Raw genomic sequence first — 25,563 nt, forward strand, 5'->3', positions numbered from 1 at the left:
ACTAGTCCGAGCCCAGTCTCACCTACACCAGCGAGGGCATGGGCGAGAAAGAGGAAGAACTTAACATATCAATGGGTTTTATAGGGAGGGTGGTGCCGCTACCTTGGCTGACCTGATTGGTTGGGTTAGGCCTAGGGTCCAGTTACCGGGAGCTGGACCCGCCCCGCCCTGCCCTCTCACCCCACCTGCCCTCTCAGACAGAGCGTTGGCCTATGGACTGAAAGGTCCCGGGTTCGATTCTGGTCAAGGGCATGTGCCTTGGTTGCGGGCACATCCCCAGTGGGGGGGGGGGGGGGTGCAAGAGGCAGCTGATCAATGATTCTCTCTCATCAATGTTTCTAACTATCCCTCTCTCTTCCTCTCTGTAAAAAAAAAATCAATAAAATAGATTTAAAAAAATAATTAAAAAATAAATAAATAAAAAAGATTAGATCTCTGCTCTCGTATTTTAATTTCAGTGTTGATTTTCAATGTGCAAACATTTAAAAAATATATATAGAGAGAGGAAGGGAGAAAGATAGAGAGTTAGAAACATCAATGAGAGAGAATCATCGATCAGCTGCCTCTTGCACACCCCCTACTGGGGATATGCACGCAACCAAGGTACATGCCCTTGACCGGAATCGAACCTGGGACCTTTCAGTCTGCAGGCCGACGCTCTATCCATTGAGCCAAACCAGTTTCGGCTCAATGTGCAGACACTTTTGAAAGTTCGGATGCAGACACAAAGGTAAAGCACACAGGAATCATGAGACCCCCTTTCTAGGCAAAAAAATAATAATAATAATAAAAAATAAAAAAAATCGAGGAGAATCCAAGATGGCTGCTCGGGTAGGCACCTAGCCGCAGCCGCACGCAACAATTGCAATAAAATACAACTAAAATATAAAATGGACATTACCCAGAACTACAGGAAAGTCGACTGACTGGAAATTCTACAACGAGAAGCAAGGAGAAAACCAGAAGGAAGCGCGGAGGAGCTGTAAAAGCCCAAGGTACGGAGACACGCGGCGCGTGGAGAGGAAGGAGCCGGAGAGGAGGGAGGCCGAGTGCCTGGCTGGCGTTCCCTAGCGGGAAGGAGATAAAACTCCGACTGTGCTGGGCCCCCGACTGCTCTGAACCCCCGTTCTACACCAGACCCCGGGGATCCAGGCTCACACAGAGGGAGCTGGGCTGTAAGGCGGAACCCGGGGAAGTGGCGAAAGGAGGTCCCGGCGGCGAGCACACTGCGTGCGCGCAGAGAAGGGCCGACCGGCTGTGCCGTAGGACTGCCCTGGCAGGAAGGAGACAGGCTCCAGACTGCTCTGAATGCCACCTCCAACTCCACTTCCAACTGAACTGAACCCCAGTTTCGGGCCCATTGCGGGAGAGCCTACACTGTTTGGTAGCAGGCGAAAATCGAGGGCACCTTTCTCTCAGAGGTGCTTGCAACATGTACTGAAGGACCCTGAGTCTCAGGAGTCGCATAGGGCGGGGCTGACGGAAGCCAAGGCTGTAGGCTCCACCCTGAAACTCCGCCCCATCAGGAAAGCTGCCTGCAACAATGCCTAAACCAAATAGATCACAAACGAAAGAAATGGAGGACAAAAAGCGACTGGATATAGAGTTCAAAACCACACTTATAAGGTTTTTCAAGAGTATCCTAGAAAAAGCCGATAAAATAAATGAGACCTATGAGGATATGAAAAGGGATCAACAAGAAATAAAGAATACATTGTCCGAAATAAAAAATATTATACAGAGTCCTAAAAACAGAATAGAAGATCACAAGAATCAAGTCAAAGACTTGGAACATAAAGAGCCAGAAGACACTCCTGTGCAGAAGCTAGAAGACAAGAGAATCCAGAAAATTGAAGATAATGTAAGAAACCTCTGGGACAACTTCAAACGATCCAACATCAGAATCATGGGGGTCCCAGAAGATGAGAGAGAGCAAGATATCGAAAACATACTGAAAGAAATAGTGACAGAAAACTTCCCCCACCTGGGGAAAGAATTGGACTTACAAGTCCAGGAAGCACACAGAACTCCAAATAAGAGGAATCCAAAGAGGACCACACCAAGACAAATCATAATTAAGATTCCAAGAGCAAAGGACAAAGAGAGAATATTAAAAGCAGCAAGAGCTAAGCAGGTGGTTACCTATAAAGGAGCCCCTATACGATTGTCAGCTGATTTCTCAACAGAAACCATGCAGGCCAGACGGGAATGGCAAGAAATATTCAAGGTGATGAATAGCAAGAACCTACAGCCAAAAATACTCTACCCAGCAAAGCTATCACTCAGAATCGAAGGTCAGATAAAGAGCTTCACTAATAAAAAAAAAAGCTAAAGGAGTTCATCACCACCAAACCAGAATTATATGAATTGCTGAAGGGGGTTCTCTCAGAAGAGAAAGTAAATAAAGATAAAAATTATGAACAACAAATACGTAACTATCAACAAGTGAATCTAAAAACCAAGGAAATTAAAAAAAAAAATCTGATGAACAATATTAACTGCTGAATATAATAGAATCAGAGGTATGGAAGGGGAGTGAACTGACAATTCTTGGGGAAAAAGGGAGAGGGGAATGTGGGAAGAGACTGAACATAAACTGTGCACCTATGGATGAGGACAATGGGGAGTGGGGAAAGGGCAGATGGTGGGGTGGGAAGGGGAGGGGGGTGGGGAAGGAACACTTGTAATAATATGAACAATAAAAATTTATTAAAAAAAATAAATAAAAATAAAAAATAAAAAATGAAAAAAAATAATAATAATAAAAAAAAATCGAGGCTATTGGTTAACTGGCTTCCGCAGGGAGCTGGAGATCAGGGCCAGCTGCTGGGAACAGGAGTCCCTCAGGTCAGCAAGGACCACCGTCTTCTTCCTCAGGACTAGACGGCCCTGCAGTCTCTGCCTGCCCCCGGCTGTGTCTGGACTAGAACTAACTGCGTGGCAGCGCTAAGCGGCTGCTCCTGGCTGGAAGGTGGAGTGGTCCTCAGCTGGCACTGATGCCTGGCTCATTTCCTTACTTCTCGCTGGCTTTATAAATGGGACTTTGGCTCCTTCTTGAATGTTTCTCATCTATGGTCCAACCAGAACAGCAGACCCATTCAATTATAATTTTAACACCCCCACGTAAGCACAAAAACGGTGCAGCTTTACCAGTGTGGAACATTTGTCGTTATCTGATGAAAATCCAGCCGTTGCTCATTTTATGTGGCATTCTTTACCCACACAATTCCTGTTAATGACTGCATTAAAATGCTGTCCCTACCTGGAACCAGGTTTGATAAAAAGAATTCCAAGCGGAGACAGATCTGATTACTGATCACATGCTTAAACTTGTCTAAAAATAAATATAAGTCTATTTTTTTTGCCAGTGCTTCTATAACGTGATTACCTCAAACACACCTATCTTTTTCTGAATACCACTCCGGAAAAATCAGATGTTACAGAAATATATAGCAAAGTAGTGAAAATTCCACCTAAAAATTTTTGTATATTCTCAAGTTGTTGTTGTTGTTGTTGTTGGTATTTTTTGTTTGTTTGTGTTTTGGTTTATTCCACCCACTTATTTGCTTATTTCAGAACCAGCATCATACATCTAATAATTGTAACTGTAATAATTGAGTTATTTAGTTGTAGCATAGCCTGCTGCACGGCCATGCCTTTTATTTGTAATATTTTCCTTGCTGTTCTCATGTGTTACTTCTAACACACTTTAGAGTCATTTTGAAATTTAAAAAAAAATCCTATTGTGGTTTCATGTATATGATTATTCTATTGGATTTATAGAGCAATATATGGTGAAGCTACACTAGTACAATATTGAATTATTCTCGTCAAGAATCAGGAATTTGTCTTCCTTTATATTTTCCTAAGGTAGAGGTAACTTGCTTAATGCTTAATTCTTTATTTGTTGAAAGACAGGATTAATACTTGATCACTGCAAATTAAAAAAAAAAGGAAGAAAGAATATAGGAATAGGTTGAACCCTAGCCATTTGGCTCAGTGGATAGAGCGTTGCCCTGGGGACTGAAGGCTCTGGGGGAGGGGAGGTGACAAGGTTTATTTCATCATTAGCTACTGTCAGACCTATAGGGCCGTACAATCCCACCGGCCATTGGTAAGCTTCCCGCCACAGGAGAACAGAAGACAGGAGAAATTCGCTGGACACCAGCAGGCAGACCGTACAGACCGGCCTGAAGCACCTGATGGCACGCCTGCATTCCATCTCATCCCGACCCCCACTCAGCCCCCAGCCCACTAGTGACACGTTTCCCACCGGTGGCCGCAGGGAAGGATGAAACTCCAGCTCCTGGTGCTGCTGTCCTCGGCCCCATGGCCCCTTGGCTCGGTGCTGTGCAGCCTTCCCTTCTGACATCCCAACCCCCTCCCCCACCCGTAAATAAATTCAAATTTTCTTTTCTTTAAAAAAATTTTTTTTAAATTGATTTTTTACAGAGAGGAAGGGAGAGGGATAGAGAGCTAGAAACATCGATGAGAGAGAAACAAAGGTCAGCTGCCACCTGCTCACCTCCCACTGGGGATGTGCCCGCAACCAAGGTACGTGCCCTTGACCGGAATCGAACCCAGGACCTTTCAGTCCACAGGCTGACGGTCACTCTATCCACTGAGCCAAACTGGTTTTGGCATCTTTCCTTTTTTTTTTTTTTTTTAAAAAAAAAAAAAAATATATATATATATATATATATATATATATATATATTAATATATATATTTTATTGATTTTCTACAGTGAGGAAGGGAGAGGGACAGAGAGCCAGAAACATCAATGAGAGAAACATCCATCAGCTGCCTCCTGCACAGCACACTCCCCCGTGTGCCCGCAACCAAGGTACATGCCCTTGACCAGAATCGAACCCGGGACCTTTCAGTCCGCAGGCCGACGCTCTATCCACTGAGCCAAACCGGTCAGGCTTTTTAAATATATTTTTATTGATTCAGAGAGGAAGGAAGAGGGAGAGATAGAAATATCAGTGATGAGAGAGAATCATTGATCGGCTGCCTCCTGCACACTGGGATCAAGCCTGAAACCTGGGCATGTGCCCTTGATTGGAATCAAACCAGGGACCCTTCAGTCCACAGGCTGATGGTCCATCCACTGAGCCAAACAGGCGAGGGCTGACTCAGTGTTTCTTTATCCACCGCCTGAGATGGCTATTGAGACTGCCTGCACGCACCATCCACCAGCTTCACCTTCAGCTATTCTACTAAAATCTTACTGTTAGAAACTAACAGTTTCTCATGGAATACATTTTCATTTTGCAATTATTAAAAAAATCATGCTTCTTATTCCGTTATTGTCAGGAGCAAGAGAAGTATGCCCACTGCTATCATTTAACATTGCCAGGAAAGCACTAGTCAATGCAGCAAAATTATCTTATGGAATAAATAAGATGAAACAGCCTAACTGGTTTGGCTCAGTGGATGGAGCAATGGCCTGTGGACCCAAGAGTCCTGGGTTCGATTCCATTCAGGGGCACATGCCTGAATTTTGGGCTCGGTCCGATGTGCAGGAGGCAGCTGGTCAATGACTCCCTCTCATCATTGATGTTTCTATCTCTCTCTTCCTCTCCCATCCCTCTGAAATCAACTATATATATTTACATTCATATTTTTTTAAAAAGATGTAACAAAAAGGGTCCCAGGTTCCATTCCAGTCAAGGGCTTGTACCTTGGTTGCAGGTACATCCCCAGTAGAGGGCGTGCAGGAGGCAGCTGATTGATGATTCTCTCCCATCGATGTTTCTAGCTCTCTATCCCTTTCCCTTCCTCTCTGTAAAAAAATCAATAAAATATACCAAAAAAAAAAAAAAAAAAAGATTTTAATGAATTGTGCTATTTTTGTGCCCCAGCAGCTATAACGTTCTGTGGCTCCTCAAGATGTCCACCTTGGTCTTAGGACTCGGCCTGGTTTTATTTACGTTCAGAAGCATGTACCTTCAGGAAGAATTCGGAATCCAACCAGTGCTCCCTCGCCCAGATCCGGCTGTCCAGATGCCGAAGCTTCTACCGGAGGAACGGCTCAGGTCCCTCTTTTCCTACGACGGCGTCTGGTGAGACCACGATTTCCCTCTCTCCCACCTTGGCCCGGCAGCTCCCTGGCTCCTCCTGTGGTGTGCTCTGCTCTGTTGTGTCCGTGTTACAGATGATCCCCTGCCTTCCTGAACTGTGTTGGTTCAAATGATTCCCTATGGTGAGACCAGGAGAGGGCCCGGTCTCCATGGCACAGTCTGCTCTCAGTCAAGCCCCTTAAAACCGCGGAGGGCCCATTTAACTGCCAGCCCTTGTCCCTCCAGCCTCCTCTTGTAGTGGCACTGAGATGCTATTGGCATTCCTGTGAGTCTCAAGCTTAAAGAAGTTTGGCGCAGGGATAAGTCAAGAGAGCGGGCCCAGCCCTAACCAGTTTGGCTCAGTGGATAGAGCGCCGGCCTGCGGACTGAAGGGTCCCAGGTTCGATTCAGGTCAAGGGCAAGTACCTTGGTTGCAGGCACGTCCCCCAGTAGGGGGTGTGCAGGAGGCAGCTGATGGATGTTTCTCTCTCATTGATGTTTCTAACTCTCTATCCCTCTCCCTTCCTCTCTGTAAAAATCAATAAAATAAAATTAAAATAAAAAAAAGAGAGCTAGCCCTTCTTCCCATTCCCCACTCCTTCCCCTCTCTTGGCTCTGTCGGGGGCCTCTGCTAATATTCCAGGACAGCGGGTCTGGGAAAGGGAGTTTGGTCTTGGGTCCTCCCACCCAGTCTTGTTCACAGTGTTCTTGTTTGTTTTAGGCTGTTCCCGAAAAAACAGTGCCGATGTGAACCCAAAGGCCAGGGCTACAACTTTGAAGCTGCCTATGGCCAGACAGGCCTCCCTGCGGTGAAAGCGAGGAGGCAGGCTGAATATGAACACTTTCAGAGGAGGTAATGCAGACGGCCAGGCCTCCCTCTCCGGGCTCAGGAGGAGCAGAAGCTCCTTTTGTCCCGAGGGTATGGGTTCAGAGAGAGAAGGAAGGGTGCCTGGGAGGAACTATTGGGAATAAACCTACGAAAGAGAATGGAGGAAATAGCCCTCAAATGAAGATTTGCAAACTTTGCATGCATCAAACATTTCATAATAAAAAAAAAAAGGAGCAAAAGAGCCCTAGCCAGCTTGGCTCAGTGGATAGAGCATCAGCCTGTGGACTGAAGGATCCCAGGTTTGATTCCGGCCAAGGGCACATGCCTGTGTCAAGGCCTGATCCCCAGTAGGAGGTGTGCAGGAGGCATCCGATCAGTGATCCTCTCTCATCATTGATGTTTCTATATCCTTCTCCCTCTCTGAAATCAATATAGGAAAAAAAAAAAAAAAAAAAAAAAAAAAAAAAGGAGCAAAGGAATGAAGATAGTTAGCAATGTCAGTGTGGTGTTGTGGCCCAGTGTCTATGCACCCAGTTGGGGGTGACCAGGTCAGCAGGGGGCAGTTAGGGGAATCAGGCAGGCAGGCAGGTGAGCAGTTAGGAGCCTGTGGTCCCAGATTGTGAGAGGGATGTTTGAAGGGTCCCAGATTGGAGAGGTGCAGGCTGGGATTTCATGCACGAATTTTATCCACTGGGCCTCTAGTAATAAAATAATAGCATTGTGATTGAGGATTTTAACTTTGGAACAAGCTGGGTGGCAAGTTACTTAACCTCATAGTATACTTAAGTATCTTCTATGAAAAATTATGGTACCTCCCTCTGAAGCTTATTGTGGGGAAGCAGGGGGTCCTGATATGAGGTGACAGAAGATTTGACTTTGGGTGAGGAGCACATGGTGCAATATACAGGTCTTGTAACACAGAAGCCCACACCTGAAGCCTCTATGTTCATGTTGGCCAATGTCCTCCCCCAATCAATTTAATTAATAAATATTTTTAAAAGGCTTATTGTAAGGTGAATTGTATTAACATCCGGAGAACTAGTAACTCAAAAAGTACCTGACATATAGAAGCACTGCAAAAATATTATCTATTATTATTGTGATTTATTCTGTCGTCATTCTTTTAAAGTTTTTCATGTATTGATTTGAGGGGGGGGGGGGTGGAGAGAGAGAGAAAAAGTGAGAGAGAAACATTGATTTGTTCCACTTATTTATGCATTCATTGGTTGATTCTTGTTTATGCCTCGGATTGAACCTGAAACCTTGGCATATCAAAATGACCTTACATAGCCCTTACCTTTAAACTTTGATGAAAAGGTAGTTGTTTTTTTATTTTTTAATATATTTTATTGATTTTTTACAGAGAGGAAGGGAGAGAAATAGAGAGCTAGAAACGTCGATGAGAGAGAAACATCAAACAGCTGCCTCTTGCACACCCCCTACCGGGGATGTGCCCGCAACTAATGTACATGCCCCTGACCGGAATCGAGCCCGGGACCTTTCAGTCCACAGACCGACGCTCTATCCACTGAGCCAAACCGGTTTCGGCAAAAAGTGGTTGTTTTTTAAAGTTGCATTTCCCTGAGTAATATTGAAGATGAGCATGGTTCACATATTTATTATCCATTTGCATATCCTCTTTTAATTGCCTAGTTATGTCCTTTTCCATTTTTAAAAATATATATTTTATTGATTTTCTACAGAGAGAAAGGGAGAGAGACAGAGAGCTAGAAACATCGATGAGAGAGAGTCATCGATCAGCTGCCTCTTGCACACCCCCTACTGGGGATGTGCCTGCAACCAAGGTACATGCCCCTGAACCAGAATCGAACCTGGGACCCTTCAGTCCGCAGACTGATGCTCCATCCACTGAGCCAAACCGGCCTCGGCTGTCCTTTTCCATTTTTAAATGTTATCTCTTTCATATTCCCATAAATACTCACTAGTCTGATCTCTCTTCCAGGTACTCTAAGTGGTGGTATCTCTGGTTAAACTGGGTCCCTCAAGGCTACATGTCAGTGTGTTACCTTAGTCCCTCAGAGAGCCAATCTCACTGGATTGTGTTATGTGCTTGCCTTTGACTGAAGGTCGTTGCAACAACAAAACCATTTGAAAATCATCACCGTGTTTGCTTTGAAACTACGGGGACGCCAACCACTCGCACATACAGTTTCCTGTGGTGCACTTTATGTTTTGGTGCAGAGCCCGGAAGAGTTTGACTTCCCTTCAGGAATTGGTCTCTTTGCCCTTTAAGAAGACGCACGTGCTGACGATCGTTTTATACCCTGGCCTCCAGGGAGTCGCAGGTGACTGGTGTTCAGCTGCTGCAGCTGTGCTGGCTCCCATGGTCTGATTATTTTGTTTCTTCTTTTTTGCTGGTCATGATTTTTTAAAATGATTTTATTGACTTTTTAAATATTTTATTGATTTTTTACAGAGAGGAAGGGAGAGGGATAGAGAATTAGAATCATTGACCAGCTGCCTCCTGCACACCCCCCATTAGGGATGTGCCTGCAACCAATGCACATGCCCCTGACCAGAATCGAACCTGGGACCTTTCAGTCCGCAGACCGACGCTCTATCCACTGAGCCTAACCAGTTAGGGTGTGATTTTTTTTTTTTTTTTTTTTTTTTTTTGTGCCGTGACTCGGATACGAACCGTGATTATTATTATTATTATTATTATTATTTAATGTGCTTTGTTGTAAACTGCTCAGTTCGTTTGTGGAGTGAAGAGGCTGGGAGCCATGGAGGAGGGGAGGCTGGAAGGGAGATGGGGACAATCTACTTTCCATTTCTCCCCATTGGCAGCCCAAGGCTCTGGGCACAGGCACCCGTGAAAGAACTCACCTGGGAGGGGCGTCAGGGCAGTTGCTAACAGTTCCTTTTGTCTGCAGGGAAGGGCTGCCACGCCCACCGCCCCTGCTGGCTCCGCCCAACCTCCCCTTTGGGTACCCGGTCCAGGGGGTGGAGGTGATGCCCCTGCATACAGTTCCCATCCCAGGTAGGTCCACCCCATCGGGCAACGTTCCTGTTCCTTCTTATGCAAAAGGAGGGAGCAGTCATTCATTGAGCACCAGGACAAAGTTTGAAATGACTTCATTTAATGTTAATATCACTGTTTCCACCACAGAGATCACCCTTAGTAGCTGTGACCTCCGTGGGGCTATGAAATAACCCAGAAGAGGACAGATATCTGTGAGCCTCAAGGAGCCTTAGGACATAATTGGCTTGTTGGTGTCCTACAGCATCGTGGGAGCAGGCAAAGCACAGGCCATGTCCAGGAATTACCGCTCCTCGGCATGAGGGCCTGGCTCATCCAGGCTGCTTCCTTGGACCCCCCTCAGGGGTGGGTCTGCACTGGTGCTCCCAGTCCCCCCTCACACAGGGTGGAGGTGGGGAGAAGGTGCAGGGGACCTTGCACAAACCTGAGGAAGGAAGTGTCCATGCTGAGCCTGGCTCTCTTGGTACCTGCTGCCCTGACATCCCCATCCTGGATGTTCGATGGTTGAGGGGGCTCTGGCCCTGATACAGCAGCACTATTTTCTAAAAATAATTATTTGTTTCTTAAACAACTAAAAGGCTTGTATTGAGCAGGCCCTGGTTCAGAAAAACAAAAACAAAAAACGAAACCCTGTTTCACCCGCTACCAAACAGCCTAGGCTCTCCCCCAATGAGCCCGGAACTGGGGTTCAGTTCAGTTGGAAGTGGGGTTAAGAGCAGTCTGGAGCTTTTGTCTCCTTCCCACCAGGACAATCCCGCAGCACAGCCAACTGTCGGTTCTCTGCACGCCATGTGCGTGCCTCTGGGACCTCCTTTCGCTGCTCCCCTGGGGTTCCACCTTACAGCCCAAGCTCCCTCTTTATGAACCTGGGTCCCCGGGGTCTGGCCTAGAATTGGGGTTCAGAGCAGCCCGAACTGGGGTTCAGCACAGTCCGGAGCTTTTGTCTCCTTCCCACTAGGGCAATCTAGCAGCAGAGTCAACAGTCCGTCCTCTGCGTGCAATGTGTGCACCTCCGGGGGCTCTGCCTTTCGCCGGCTCACCCATGGTTCCGCCTTACAGCCCAGCTCCCTCTGTTTGAACTTGGGTCCCCAGGGTCTGGCCTAGAACTGGGGTTCAGTGCTGTTGGGTCTGGGGTTCGGCACAATCCGGAGCTTTTATCTCCTTCCCACTAGGGAACGCCAGCCAGGCACTCAGCCTCCCTCCTCTCCGGCTCCATCCTTTCCGCGCGCCGCGTGTCTCCGTACCTTAGGCTTTTACAGCTCCTCCGCGCTTCCTTCTGGTTTTCTCTTTCCTTCTTGTTTTAGAATTTCCAGTCAGTCGACTTTCCTGTAGTTCTGGGTAATGTCCATTTTATATTTTAGTTGTATTCTATTGAAATTGTTGTGTGTGGCTGCGGTTAGGTGTTTACCTGTGCAGCCATCTTGGATCCTCCATAAATCATCTTTTCATGAAATCTCTTTCCATGAGGGGTTTTTACATACGCCTCTAGTTCAGCAGCACAGCCCTGTGAGGTAAATGTTTATTTTTGCCAATTTGCCAGATGAGCTGAGTAAGTTCCCTATGGCTATAGGAGGGCATTTTTGAAGTAGAACTTGAATTAGTCTTCCTATAAGAGCAGATGCTAACGTAAATACACTTGGGGTTCATTGTTAGTGTTTTTGAAGAGTTATTTAAAAATAATATGACACTTTGGATGATTCATTTTTTTTTTTTTACTATGGTAAAGTATGCATAACAAAATTTACTATTTTAACCATTTTCAATCGCATTGAGTACATTCGCATTGTTCTGCAACCATCACCACCATCCGTCTCTAGAACTTTCTCACCTTCCCACTGGAACTCTGTACCTATTTAACATTACCTCCCATCACCTTCTAGTCCCTGACAACCACTAATTTAAAAATATTTCTTTTCTGCATCCAGCTCGGCTAGAGAGTGGGTCCAGTTCCTGAGTAGAGGAGCTGGGGATTGAGAAAATATGAAAGAAAGAGAGAGACAAGACACAAAATGAAAGGAAAAAGCTGGGAACTGGGTGGGACCGCTGCCCTCTTCTCCTGGAGAGACAGTGACCCAAAGGCAAATCAGCATGTTTATTTTATATTCCCAAATGCCAGGAAGTTTCACCAGAAGTCAAGACAAAGGAGATTATTTGCATTCTTTTTAAAAAAATATATATTATTGATTTTTTTACAGAGAGGAAGGGAGAGAGATAGAGAGTTAGAAACATCAATGAGAGAGAAACATCAACCAGCTGCCTCTTGCACACTCCTTACCGGGGATGTGCCTGCAACCAATGTACATGCCCTTGACCGGAATGGAACCTGGGACCTTTGAGTCCGCAGACCGACGCTCTACCATGAGCCAAACCAGTTTCAGCTTATTTGCATGCTTATTTGCATTCTTGAGTAGGCCTGAGCATTCCTGGTGCTTGACTGGATTTACATATCAAAAATTCATTACTGACACCTGGGCTGAAATGAAGGTCAAGCTGATAACACCCTTGCCTTTTTGGCAAAGCATGGTTTTGTGCCCAGGGCATGGTTTTGCCTGTCACCTTGGGTTCAGCTGACCATAATTAAAGAATGCCCATTTGCGCCAAAACCGGTTTGGCTCAATGGATAGAGCGTCGGCTTGGGGACTGAAAGGTCCCTGGTTCGATTCCAGTCAAGGGCATGTACCTTGGTTGCGGGCACATCCCCACTAGGGGGTGTGCAAGAGGCAGCTGGTCAATGACTCCCTCTCATCAGTTTCTAACTCTCTCACTTCCTCTCTGTGCAAAATCAATAAGATGTATTTTTTTTAAAAAATAAAGAATGCCCATTTGCCTTCTCTACATCTCACCCTTTTTTGTTTTTAAGCTACTATAATGTAAGTAATTTTTAAACATCAAGAACAGAACTCTAATGTTAAAACAATTGCAAACAATGCCAATGCAAAAACCAAACTACTTAAAGTTATCATTTTAAAACTTGATCGTCAAGAGCAAAACTCTGGCTATTAAATAATAACAAAACAATGCCAATGCAAAACAGCAATAAGAGAGAAATCACAACTACAGACATGTTAACATTTTTAGCTACCAAATGAAAGTTTCTTTTGCTGCTGGTGTATATTTACCCAGCGTCCTCGGACTTGACTGCACAAGACTTTGCAGAAGCCTGGCAGCTAACAGACGCTAGCATAAGCAGGGACATGGTGGAAGAAGTAACTTCAAGTTCTTGCCTTCCCACTATCTGCCGCGCTTCATTTGTTAACTTCTTTTTTTTTAAATTTATTTATTTTTATCATTTGTTAACTTCTTCAGCTGACCCCACGTTGGCACCTCAGTCCTTTGCATAGCTTCCAGTTTTCTTCTCTCCCACTTTGCTGTCATTGGGGAAACTCTCAGTCCTTTTGAGTGAAGGGTCAAGGAGCTTGACTAGGTCCATTGTGGTGACACACGTAACGCTCTGGCACCCAAATTGGCTGCACTGCTCCTTCTGGAAAGATATAAAACACAAACTCTTCCCACATCATTACTGAATCTGATAAAACAAACCCTTGTCTAATTTATGCTTCCTTCCACGGGGCTAACTCGGTGGAGGCTATTGTACAGGAGGCCTGATGCCTGTCAGCTGCTATACGATCCTCTGCATCACAATTCAAAAAATTTTAAAGTACAGCTGAAGCCGATTTGGCTCAGTGGTAGAGCGTCGGTCTGTGGACTGAAAGGTCCCAGGTTTGATTCCGGTCAAGGGCATGTGCATTGGTTGCGGGCACATTCCCGGTAGGGGGTGTGCAGAAGGCAGATGATCGATGATTCTCTCTCATCGATGTATCTAACTCTCTATCTCTCTCCCTTCCTCTTTGTAAAAAATCAATAATATATATATTTTTAAAAAATTTAAAGTACAAAGAGTATGACTGAATTTGTTTTGAGGCGACATATAACATCCATCTCCCCCTTTGTGTTTTAGTAATTTTAAAAAAATATATTTTTATTGATTTTTTTACAGAGAGGAAGAGAGAGGGATAGAGAGTTAGAAACATCGATGAGAGAGAATCATCGATCATCTGCCTCCTGCACACCCCCTGCCGGGGATGTGCCCGCAACCAAGGTACATGGCCTTGACTGGAGTCAAACCCGGGACCCTTCAGTCCGCAGACTGATGCTCTTTCCACTGAGCCAAACCGGTTAGGGCTAGGATGATTCATTATTAATTCATTGCTTCCTTCCCTTCAGTAACAGACACCTGGAAGGGACTGGATTAATTCACAGCACCCATCCAAGGGTGGCATCAGAGGTTTTAGAGCCGCTGGAAGGACCATGGGAAGCGTCTAAGGGAACCCCGGGGAGAGGAGAGTCTGTCAGCAAACACCCGGGACCGAAAGGAACACGAAGGGGCTCTGGAAGCACATGGAGGCGGCCAGGAGGGTGTGAGCCTCAGACTGCCCTTGGAATCCTCTCCGATGATTTTTCTGTTTTCCTTTTCCCTGTGTCCTCCAGGTCTTCAGTTTGATGGACCCGAAGCCCTGGTCTATAAGGCAAGAGCCCCTTCGCAGTCCCTTTGTGCACGTGGCCTCCTGTCCTGGGCTCCCTGCCCGGCCCCCTTCCCCCCGTGGTGGCTGGTCTCGCATTTTGACTGAACCCCCATCTGGATGGGGGGCGGGAGGGGAGGGTGCCTGTGGGAGGCACACTTTTTCCCGCCGCCAAGGAGTGGCTGGAATCCAGGGAGGACTTCCAAGACCACGCCAAGGCACAGAGCCGCCGCGTCCGCTGCTTCCGCCACGAGAGGACCCTGCAGCCACAGCCACTAGCCCTCAGTCCCTTTCCCTTCCTCTCTGTAAAAAAATTTAAAGAATACATATATATAAAAAAAAAGAAGAAGAAGAAGGCAAAGAGTGCAGAGTCGATGAGCCCCATTCCGAGGTTTTATTTTTTATTTTTGTTCATATACTTTTATTGATTTCAGAGAGAAAAGAGAATGAGACAGAAACATCAGTGATGAGAGAGAATCATTGATCTGCTGCCTCCTGCATGACCCCCCTTACCCCCGCCATGGGGACAGAGCTCACAACCTAGCCATATGCCCTTAATCAGAATTGAACCTGGGACCCTTCGGTCCGCAGGCCAACATTCTGTCCACTGAGCCAAACCAGGAGGGTCATTTGGAGGTTTTATAGAGGAGGAGCTGGCAAACTGAAGGCAAAAGAATGGTGCTCTGTAAGCCGACAGATAAGAAGAGAAAAGAGACCGATTTGGCTCAGTGGATAGAGCGTTGGCTTGGGGACTGAAGGGTCCCGGGTTCGATTCCGGTCAAGGGCATGTACCTTGGTTGCGGGCACATCCCCAGTAGGGGGTGTGCAAGAGGCAGCTGATCGATGATTCTCTCTCATCGATGTTTCTAACTCTCTATCCCTCTCTCTTCCTCTTTGAATAGAATCAATAAAATATATTTAAAAAAGGAAGAGAAAGGAAACTGCCCTTGAACACACCAGGCCCCAGGGCTTAATTCCCCTTTGCTGTGACCCGAGCAGGGACACCATGCAGAGCCAGACCCTAGCTTTTGGGGCACCCGAGAGCTTCTCCTCTTCACCCTAATATGCTCCGCCCCCTGCAGGCCATGTTGGGTATGCGCCTTTCCTTGCATTTAGCCTCTCTGTACTTCACCCACCTTAGGTCACGCTGACAGCTTCTCTGGGGACACTCAACACCCTCGCGGACATCCCAGACAGTGTGGTGCAGGGCAGAGGCCAGAAGCAGCTGACCATCTCCACCAGTGACCGGAAGCTTCTGAATTTCATCCTCCAGCACGTGACCTATACCAGCACGGTGTACCAGCACCACAAGGTGGATGTGGGTGAGGTCCTGTCCTTGGATGGCGACATGCTGAGGGGGCCAGAAAACACCACTGGGCCCTCTCCCCAAGTCTTCCTCCCCCATGAAGCCTGCCTGCATTGAAGATGCTTTCCTTGCTCCTGTTTCTTTCTTTTAAAAAAATATATATTTTATTGGTTTTTTACAGAGAGGAAGGGAGAGAGATAGAGAGTTAGAAACATTGATGAGAGAGTCATTGATCAGCTGCCTCTTGCACACCCCCCTATTGGGGATGTGCCCGCAACCAAGGTATATGCCCTTGACCGGAATCAAAGCTGGAACCCTTCAGCCTGCAGGCTGACGCTCTATCCACTGAGCCAAACGGGTCTCGGCATGTTTCTTTCTTTTTAAAAAAATATATTTTGTTGATTTTTTTTTTTTTTTTTACAGAGAAGAAGGGAGAGGGATAGAGAGTTAGAAACATCGATGAGAGAGAAACATCCATCAGCTGCCTCCTGCACACCTCCTACTGGTGCATGCCCTTGGCCAGACTCTGTGACTCCACACCCAGCAGGTTCTCACCAGGGCAAGAAATGTGAGCTCAGGAAGTGCTCAGCAGATTGCCCCAGGGACACAGGGGCCAGAACACCATAGACTCCCTCAGGTCCTCAGTCTCACCCAGCCAGGTCACTGCCTACCACACCTTCGCTCCCGAGTTGCATGGGTTTCCCTGGGGCAGCATGGAGAGTGGCCCAGACGGGTGCTGCCTGCCCTGACCTTATTTCTCCCTCCAGTGAGTCTGACGTCCGAGTCCTTGACCGCCAAGTTCCCAGTGACCATTCGCCATCCCGTCATACCCAAGTTATATGACCCTGGACCAGGTAAGGCCCTTGCCCCTGGGGCTGCATGGTGGCATCCTGTTGAGCTGTTGGTGAAATTCAGGTCCCCGCTGAGATGGAGATGAGAACTGACCAAATAACAGTGTAGGTATGATTCCTGACAAGCTTGTTTGGAGGAAAACAATTCTAGGACACATTGCTCTAATAGTGTAAGACCTAACAAATGGTAACATTTTAATAAGTAAATAGTGCCAGCTGGCGTGGCTCAGTGGTTGACCATTGACTTATGAACCAGGAGGTCACAGTTTGATTCTCGGTTCCTGGCTGGATCCCCAGTAGGGGGTTTGCAAGGGGCAACTGATAATGATTCTCTCTCATCATTGATGTTTCTCTACTCCCTTCCTCTCAGATATCAATAAAATATATTATAAGTTTAAGAAATAAGTAATAGTAATAAAAACAGAATAGTACTGGAGCATGAATAGATATATCAGTGAAATCACATTGAAATTCCATAGACATGTTGGAATTTTACCATGTGATAAAGGTAACTTTCAAATTAAAGAGGGAAAGATGTATTGTGTGTGTGTGTTTTTTAATGCATTTTTTTTTTGTTTTTTAAATATTTTTATTTATTTTTTACAGAGAGAAAGGGAGAGGGATAGAGAGTTAGAAACATTGATCAGCTGCCTCCTGCACACCCCCTACTGGAGATGTGCCCGCAACTAAGATACATGCCCTTGATTAGAATTGAACCTGGGACCCTTGAGTCCACAGGCCGACACTAACCACTGAGCCAAACCGGTTAGGGCTTTAATGCATTTTTGAACTTTTTCATAAAAATTATCACACTGTGTGGTATGAAGTTCTACAGCCTGATCTTTTGTCAGCTCATGGCTTGTCTTTTGATTTTGTTTCCAGGGTCTTTTGTTATATGAAAGTTTTATCCATCAGTGTAATAAAATTGATTCACTGTTTTCTTTCTGGTTTTTGCTTTTTGTGCCTTGTTCAAGAAATTCTTCTCTACATTGAACCAAGAAAGAGATTCTCCTGAATTTTTCCCAAGATATACATGTTTGCTTTCACATTTAGATATCTGACCGACCCAGCAGTTATTTTTATGTGTGGCTTATTATGGGGATCTAATTTTTTGGTGTATGAATAGCAACGCCCTCTAAGCCCTTCCTCTTCCTGGCTTGTATTGTCTCACTATCACACACCAAGGTTCGTATGTGCAGGAGTCTGAATCTGGGCTTTGTTAGGTTGCACTGCTCTGTTTATCGTTGGGCTAATTCCACATGTGTGTGTTTTTTTCATTCTTATTAATTTCAGAGAGGAAGGGAGATATAGAAACATCAATGATGAGAGAGAATCATTGATCAGCTGCCTCCTGCACACCCCACACTGGGAATCGAGCCCGCAACCCAGGAATGTACCCTGACTGGGAATTGAACTGTGACCTTCTAGTTCATAGGTTGACACTCAACCACTGAGCCCCACTGGCCAAGCAAAGTGTACACTTTTATAATATGTCATCTGTATATTATGTTGTATGTTCACCACCTACAGTCACGTCCTCTTCCATTTCCATATATTTGAACCCTATCCCTCTGGTAACCAACATACTGTTGTCTGTGTCTATGAATTTCTGCGTGTTTTGTTTGTTCATTTATTGCTTTCAGTTTTATATCCCACAAATGAGTGATATCACAAAGGGGTTTTGACTTTTTTGTCTCATTTATTTTGCTTAGCATGATACTCTCAAGATCCATCCATGTTCTCACAAATGGCGGTATTTCATCTTTGCTTATGGCTGACTAGTATTCCATTGATATGACTACCATATCTTCTTTATCCACTCATCTAGTGAAGGACAGCTTGGTTGTTTTCTTGTCTTGGCTAACCATGAAGGAAGCCCATGTCTCTGAGACACGGACTCCCCTTTAGCTCGGTGCTTCAGTAAACATAGGGAAACATAAATATATTTATTTTCTAACCCTTATTAAGCACCTACTGAGGCATGAGGCCCACGAACACTGAGAGGTTGTGGCATAAAAAAACCCACTAGAGTTCTGGCTGGCTTGGCTCAGTGGATAGGGCGTCAGTCTGTGGACTGAAAGGTCCCAGGTTCGATTCCAGCTAAGGGCACGTACCTTGGTTGCAGGCACATCCCCAGGAGGAGGTGTGCAGGAGGCAGCTGATTGATGTTTCTTTCTCATCGATGTTTCTAACTCTATCCCTTTCCCTTCCTTTCTGTAAGAAAATCAATAAAATATATTAGAAAACAAAAACAAAAAAACATCACTAGAACAATGTAAGTTAAGACAGTGAGGCTCGCTGAAACCGGTTTGGCTCAGTGGATAGAGCGTTGGTCAGCGGACTGAGGCGTCCCGGGTTTGATTCTGGTCAAGGGCATGTACATTGGTTGCGGGCACATCTCCGGTCGGGGGTGTGCAGGAGCTGCTGGTTGATGGTTCTCTCTCATCGGTGTTTCTGGTTCTCTCTCCCTATCCTTTCCTCTGTAAAAAATCAATAAAATATATTTAAAAAAAAAAAAAAAAAAAAAGACAGCGAGGCTTCCCAAAAGACAGTGCTCTGACACCCACCCTTTCTTGACCAGAGAGGAGGCTCAGAGACCTGGTGACCATCGCCACCAAAACGTTCCTCCGTCCCCACAAGCTCAAGACCATGCTCCGGAGTCTTCGTGAGCATTATCCAGACTTGACCGTGATCGTGGCTGATGACAGCAAGGAACCTTTGAAAATTAATGACAGCCACGTGGAGCACTACGTCATGCCCTTTGGGAAGGTACAGTGCTCCCTCCCAGGTGGGACACTCCTGGGTCCTCGGACAAGAGGGCCCCAGAGTCAGGTTCCACACTGGATGGGGCTGCTTCGGTGGCCTTCCCGAGGAAGCAGGGCCCTGGAGTGGGAAAGGGAAGGAGAGCCACAGAGACTTGATCGGATGGGAAACCAATCCATATTGGCCACAGGGCCAAGGAAGGGCTTTCTGGCCTTTCAGTCTTTGACCCAGAAAGTCCCTGTCCTTGTTCAGGTGTCTCTGAGACATGGACTCACTTTAACCCAGAGCTTCTCCCTCTCGGCTGTCTATGGGAGCCACCCTCACAAATTCTGACTTCATTCGTCTGGGGTCCAGTCTGGCTATGGGAATTGAGACAGTGCCCCGAGGGGTTATTCTAATGGCAGCCACTGATCTAACCTCATTCCACCCACAGGGCTGGTTTGCTGGCAGGAACCTCGCCATATCTCAGGTCACCACCAAATACGTTCTCTGGGTGGACGATGACTTTCTCTTCACCAACCAGACCAAGATTGAGAGGCTGGTGGACGTTCTGGAGAAAACGGAACTGGATGTGGTGAGGGAGAGTTGCCAGGTTTAGCCCCGTTGCAATCCGCAGAAACAATTGAGAGAAAGAAGGAGAGAAGAAAAGAGAGAAAAGTATGTGAGGGAAGAAGGGAGGGGAAAAAAAAGAAAGCAAGGAAGAGGAGTGAAGAGGGAAGGAGGGTGAGGGAGAGGGGCTGGTGCAGGAGATGAATAGCCAACACAACGCTGGGGTTCAGGGTGTTACACAGGACCCAGGAGATGTGCTTGAATTCCGTTTCTGCCTCCATACTTACTTTTTAAAAAAATACATTTTTTAAATTTTTCTAATTTTTTTAAAATCAATCTTTATTGTTCATATTATTACAAAGGTTCCTCATTTCTTCCCCACTCCACCAGGTTCCCGCCCCCTCTCCATCCCCCATTGTCCTCGTCCATAGGTGCAGTTTATGTTCAGTCTCTTCCTCCCTCCCTTTCCCCGATAGTAAATCCCTTTTCAGATAGTAAATCAGTTACTTAGCATTTTCTCATATCAATAATACCTCCACATGCCCAATGATACATTTCACACAAAAGACATTTCCAAATAGGTCAACCAGCCTCATCCAGGCCCCACCCAAGGCACTCACAGATCAACACCCCAGCCCTATACTAACTCAACACATCTAGATCTAAGCCTTCATCACTTGATTCAGCAGACCCTCAAGTTCCCACAAAAGTTTCCAGCCATGTCTGAGAGGCAGCCGTGGGGCAGGGGCAGGGGCAGGCGAGGAGCGAGCTGTTCTAGGCCTGGCTGCTCCGGGCCCGGCCTCTGTTGCTCTGGTTCGTTCCACAACCAGCTGCTCCGGGTCTGGTCACTGCCGCTCCCGACCTAGTTGCTCTGGACTTGGCTGCTGCTGCTCTGGGCCCGGCCGCTCCGGGCCTGGTCGCTCCCAGCCTGGCAACCACTGCTTCAGGCCTGGCCGCACCAGACCCGGCCGCTCCGGGCCTGGCCGCTCCCAGCCTGGCAGCTGCTGCTCCAGGCCTGGCCGCACTCGACCCGGCTGCTCCGGGCCTGGCCGCTCCCAGCCTGGCAGCCGCTGCTCCGGGCCTGGCCGCTCCCAGCCTGGCAGCTGCTGCTCTGGGCCTGGCCGCACCTGACCCGGCTGCTCTGGGCCCGGCTGCCCCGGGCCCGGCCGCTCCGAGTCTGGCCGCTCCCAGCCTGGATGCTCCGGGCTTGGCTACTGCTGTTCTGGGCCTGGCTGCTCCCAACCTGGCTGCTCTGGGCCTGGCTTCTCTGGGCCCGGCCACTCCAGGTCTGGGTGTTCCTGGACTGGCCACCCTGGGCTTGGCTGCCTCCGCCTTAGGCCTTGCTGCCACTGCCCTAGGTCTGGCTGCTCCAGTGCTGGCTGTTGTTGCTCTGGTTCTGGCTGCTGCTGCTCTGGGGCCTGGCCATTGCTGCTCTGGGCCTGGTTGCCACTGCCTTGTGCCTGGGCACTCTAGGCCTGGCCGCCGCTGTTCCAACATTCTGTCCTTTTTTTTTTAAACGCATATATGTTGCAATGTTGGCTGGTGAGTTGAGTTCTGACTTAGTCTTTGATTTTTCAAGATCTTCTTTGTATTCTTTCTTAAGTAATTTTACTATCTTTTGCTCTCACTTGATTTCTTCACATTGAGAACTTCTTTGGTTTCTTCCTCCTTGTCCTGGGAACTTAGCAGGTTAGCCTGTGGCACCCCTTTGTTCTCCGCGGGCTCCTGCGCTGCTCCAGCCTGTTGACGGGGCCCCAGGAAGCAGCCCACGGCCTTGGCTCCATTGCCCGCGCGCAGAGGTTGAAGGCTCAGGGGCACCCTGCCCCCCTGGGGGCCCCGTCGCCCGGCTCCCTGCTGGCGCCCGGCTGGCCGGTGTCCAGCAGGGGCTCCTGCTCCCTGTCGCATTCCTCCAGTCTGGAGCTTTTTTTTCTCTTTCCTGCTAGGGGAGTCTAGGATCAGAGTCAACAGACTGTCCTCTGCGCGCAGTGCGCGCGACTCTGGGGGCTCCGCTTTACGCCACTCCCCTGGGATTCTGCCTCACAGCCCCGTCTCCCCCTGCTCGAGCCTGGGTCCCCAGGGTCTGGCCTAGGACTGGGGTTCAGAGCAGTCGAAACTGGGGCCCAACACGGCCGGGGCTCCCGTTTCCTTCCCTCCAGGGCAATCCCGCATTAGAGTCAACATTCCTTCCCTTGCAAGCAATGTGCGCGACTCCGGGGGCTCGGCCTTTCGCCGCTCTCCCAGGACTCCACCTCACAGCCCCGTCTCCCTCTACTTGAGCCTGGGTCCCCAGGGATTGGCCCAGAACTGGGGTTCAGAGCAGTCCGGACTGAGGCTCAGCGCCGCCGGAGGCCCTGTTCCTTCCGGCTAGGGTAATCCAGCATCAGAGTCAACATTCAGTCCTCTGCGCGCAATGTGCGCGCGACTCCGGGGGCCCTGCTTTTCGCTGCACGCCTGGGATTCCGCCTCACAGCCCCGTCTCCCCCTGCCGGAGCCTGGGTCCCCAGGGTCTGGCCCATAACTGGGGCTCAGCGCTGCCGGTTCGGGGGTTCAGCCCAGGCTGGGGGTTTTATTTCCTTCCTGCTAGGGAACGCCAGGCAGCACCCAGCCCTCTCCTCCTCTCCGGCTGCGACCTCTCTGCGCGCGTGCGTGCAAGCGCGCAGCATGTCTCCGTACCTTAGGCTTTTTTTCAGCTCCTCTGATTTTCCTTCTGGTTTTCTCTTTCCTTCTTGTAGAATTTTCAGTCAGTCGACTACCTGTAGCTCTGGGTGATGTCCACTCTACATTTTAGTTGTATTCCATTGAAATTGTTGTGTGCTGCTGCAGTTAGGTGTCTACCCGAGCAGCCATCTTGGATTCCTCAGGAAATTTTTCTAATTTTTTTTAGAGAGAGAGAGAAAGGGAGAGGGAGAGAGAGAGAGAAACATCAATGAGAGAGGAACATCGTCGATCTGCTGCCTCCTGCAAGCACCCCTACTGGGGAAGGAGCCTGCAACCGGGCATGTGCCCTGACTGGAATCAAACCAAATACTGTGCCTCCTACTGGAAGGGAGTGAGTTAGCTTCTAGAAAAGGTGAGCGTGCTGTACGGTGAACAGAGCAGAGAACTTGTCTCCCTTTTGGCTTGGTGTTCGGTGCTTTCTGCTCCCCGCAAAGAGATTTTCTGGGGTCAGTAGGAATGAAGGACCCAAGGACCCTGCAATATATGCTGAAGGCTTCGGCCGCAATAGCAAGAAGAGTAACGGAGGGACGGCATGAAGGGTTGGTAAAGGGTGTGATTCTTATTGAGGTGCAGTCCGGGAAGGCTTCCCGGCAGAGGCAGCATGGATGTGGAGTCCGTGTTCTCCAACGTGGGTTTCTGTGCCCACGGGCCAGGTGGGCGGCAGTGTGCTGGGAAACGTGTTCCAGTTTAAGCTGCTGCTGGAGCAGAGTGAGAACGGGGACTGCATTCACCGGCGGCCAGGATCTTTCCGGCCCCTGGACGGCTTCCCCAACTGCGTGGTGACCAGCGGCGTGGTCAACTTCTTCCTGGCCCACACGGAGCGGCTGCTGAGAGTGGGCTTCGACCCCCGGCTGCAGCGAGTGGCTCATTCAGGTGGGGAGGCTGGGGGGGGAGGCTGGGGCTGGGCTCTGGACTGACCCTAGGCGTGTGTTCTCTCAAGGGCAAGCTCCACTGATCCTGGTCCCTTGCCTGGCAGCGGTGGGTTTCCTTTCCCTTCCCCCCAAATGAAGGAGCTCGTGGTCTCTCTTGCCTCCCTCTTCACCCTCTCTTGTTTTTAAAAAAATATATTTATTGATTTTTTATTTTCTTATATATATTTTATTGATTTTTTTATTTTCTTATATATATATTTTATTGATTTTTTACAGAGAGGAAGAGAGAGGGATAGAGAGTTAGAAACATCCATCAGCTGCCTCTTGCACACCCCCTACTGGGGATATGCCCACAACCAAGGTACATGCCCTTGACCGGAATCAAACTCGGGACCCTTCAGTCCCCAAGCCGACGCTCTATCCATTGAGCCAAACCGGTCTCAGCGCTCTCTGACTTCTTGCCTCCTGCTGATGAGATACCCTCTCCATCCTTTCCCCTCCCTTCTCCCCACCCTGCTTCCTATTCCCATTTTCCATAAGTCCTTTCCTATTCAATTACAACTGGTTAACGGACCCCCCTCTCTTCTCTCTCATTCCCTCAGGCCAGGAGTCCGCAGTTCTGTCCAGCTAGAAAGCCAGTCTGTGCTTCTCTGCCTCTCTCCGCGTGTCTCTGTCTGAGAAACAACGTTGTTTACCGCCTTCCCCATCAGCCGGGGCAGGTGGCGTTGCTTGGGGCTGAACCTCCGCAGGGGTGTAAACTGTGTCTCCTGCCCCTGACTCTCCTTCCAGACCCGGAACATGGTCCTGGGCCTCTGGCCCAATCTCACATGTCTTTCTCGCGCTCTTCCTCTCTTGGCAGAGTTCTTTATCGATGGGCTCGGGAGCCTGTTCGTGGGCTCATGCCCAGACGTGGTTATAAGTCACCAGTCCCGTTCTTCAGAGAAGGACCTGGAACTGGCTGCCCTGGAGAAGACCTACAGCAAATACCGGACCAACACCAATGCCCAGATCCAGTTCAAGCTGGCTCTCCACTACTTCAAGAACCATCTCCAGTGCTCCACGTAAAGCACTAGGGCCCTGGCAAAGCACTAGGTTGACTGGCTGTGGGTATCCGGAACGGTGGAACCGGTGGTCAGGCTACCAAAAAATGGACTCCTGAGAAAGATGAATATTATAATAAACCATAGAGCGTGTTTGGCACGTGGGATGGGTTCAATTACTCGAAAGACCAATCAGAGGCTAGAGATCATTAGACATGGACCAATCACTGACGAGGGCAACGAAGACCTTCTTAAGAATGATTATTTGTTTGTATGACGCTTCCCTGTGTACGAAGCATTTGCACGTCCTTGCGTGTTATTTGGTGGCAACGTTATGGCTGGTCCTTCTGCTCCCAGTCAGAAGCGTCATCTCCAGCATCATTGCAAGAACCAGATTTTTATTTGGTTCTGCCTCGTGGACTCGGACAGCGTGGATAACCCCGGGTCCTTGTCTTGAGGCGGTTGCAGCCGGTTCGGTTCAGTCCACTGGCATCATTGGGCAGCAGGGGTCAGAGGATCAGAGGAGGGAGAGGTCACCCTGGCCTAGGCCGCTGTGGGAGGTTCTGTGGCGTTAGCTCATCTGGAGCCTGGAAGATGGATGCGGTTCAGGCAGCTGGAGGGAGAGAGGAGAGTAGTCCACTCTCTGTCAGAACAAAGGTGTCCCTGGCATCAGACCTGCTACCACAAAGACACATTCCAGAACACCAGGGATTGAACTTGGACCCCTACGCTAAGGTGCCACAAACAACAGGGTAAGTGTGGTGGCAAGCCACTGCATCCCAGGGACTTGAGACCAGTTGCCTTCTCTTCAAGATCCATGTCATCCACAGGATGGAGCCTCGCCTGTTGTTGAGGAAAGCTCTCTGTCATCTTTGGAGTCAGCAGATTCTTTTTAAAAAAATTAATAAATCTTTATTGTTCAGATTATTACAATTGTTTCTCCTTAAAAATTGGCTGCCTCCCCCATAGCTCCCCTCCACCCAGTTCCCACCCCACCCTCTTTCCTTACCTCCCGACCACTGTCCTCATCCATAGGTGTAAGATTT

General features: G+C 48.2%; 1 protein-coding gene across 1 annotated transcript; it reads left to right on the top strand.

Annotated features, from left to right (window-relative positions):
• Positions 1 to 716: 716 nt before the first annotated feature.
• B4GALNT2 (beta-1,4-N-acetyl-galactosaminyltransferase 2 (SID blood group)) lies at positions 717 to 24,542 on the top strand (the record flags this gene model as incomplete). Its single annotated transcript, XM_084862335.1, has 11 exons — positions 717 to 730; positions 5,871 to 6,068; positions 6,787 to 6,918; positions 9,792 to 9,898; positions 14,387 to 14,424; positions 15,560 to 15,740; positions 16,492 to 16,578; positions 19,157 to 19,344; positions 19,772 to 19,912; positions 23,259 to 23,478; positions 24,337 to 24,542. 11 exons carry the CDS (start codon positions 717 to 719, stop codon positions 24,540 to 24,542), a joined length of 1,512 nt encoding a protein of 503 aa, XP_084718461.1.
• Positions 24,543 to 25,563: the final 1,021 nt, after the last annotated feature.

The sequence above is a fragment of the Pipistrellus hanaki genome (assembly GCF_964339955.1).
Source record: "Pipistrellus hanaki genome assembly, chromosome: 16".
NCBI lineage: Eukaryota > Metazoa > Chordata > Mammalia > Chiroptera > Vespertilionidae > Pipistrellus > Pipistrellus hanaki.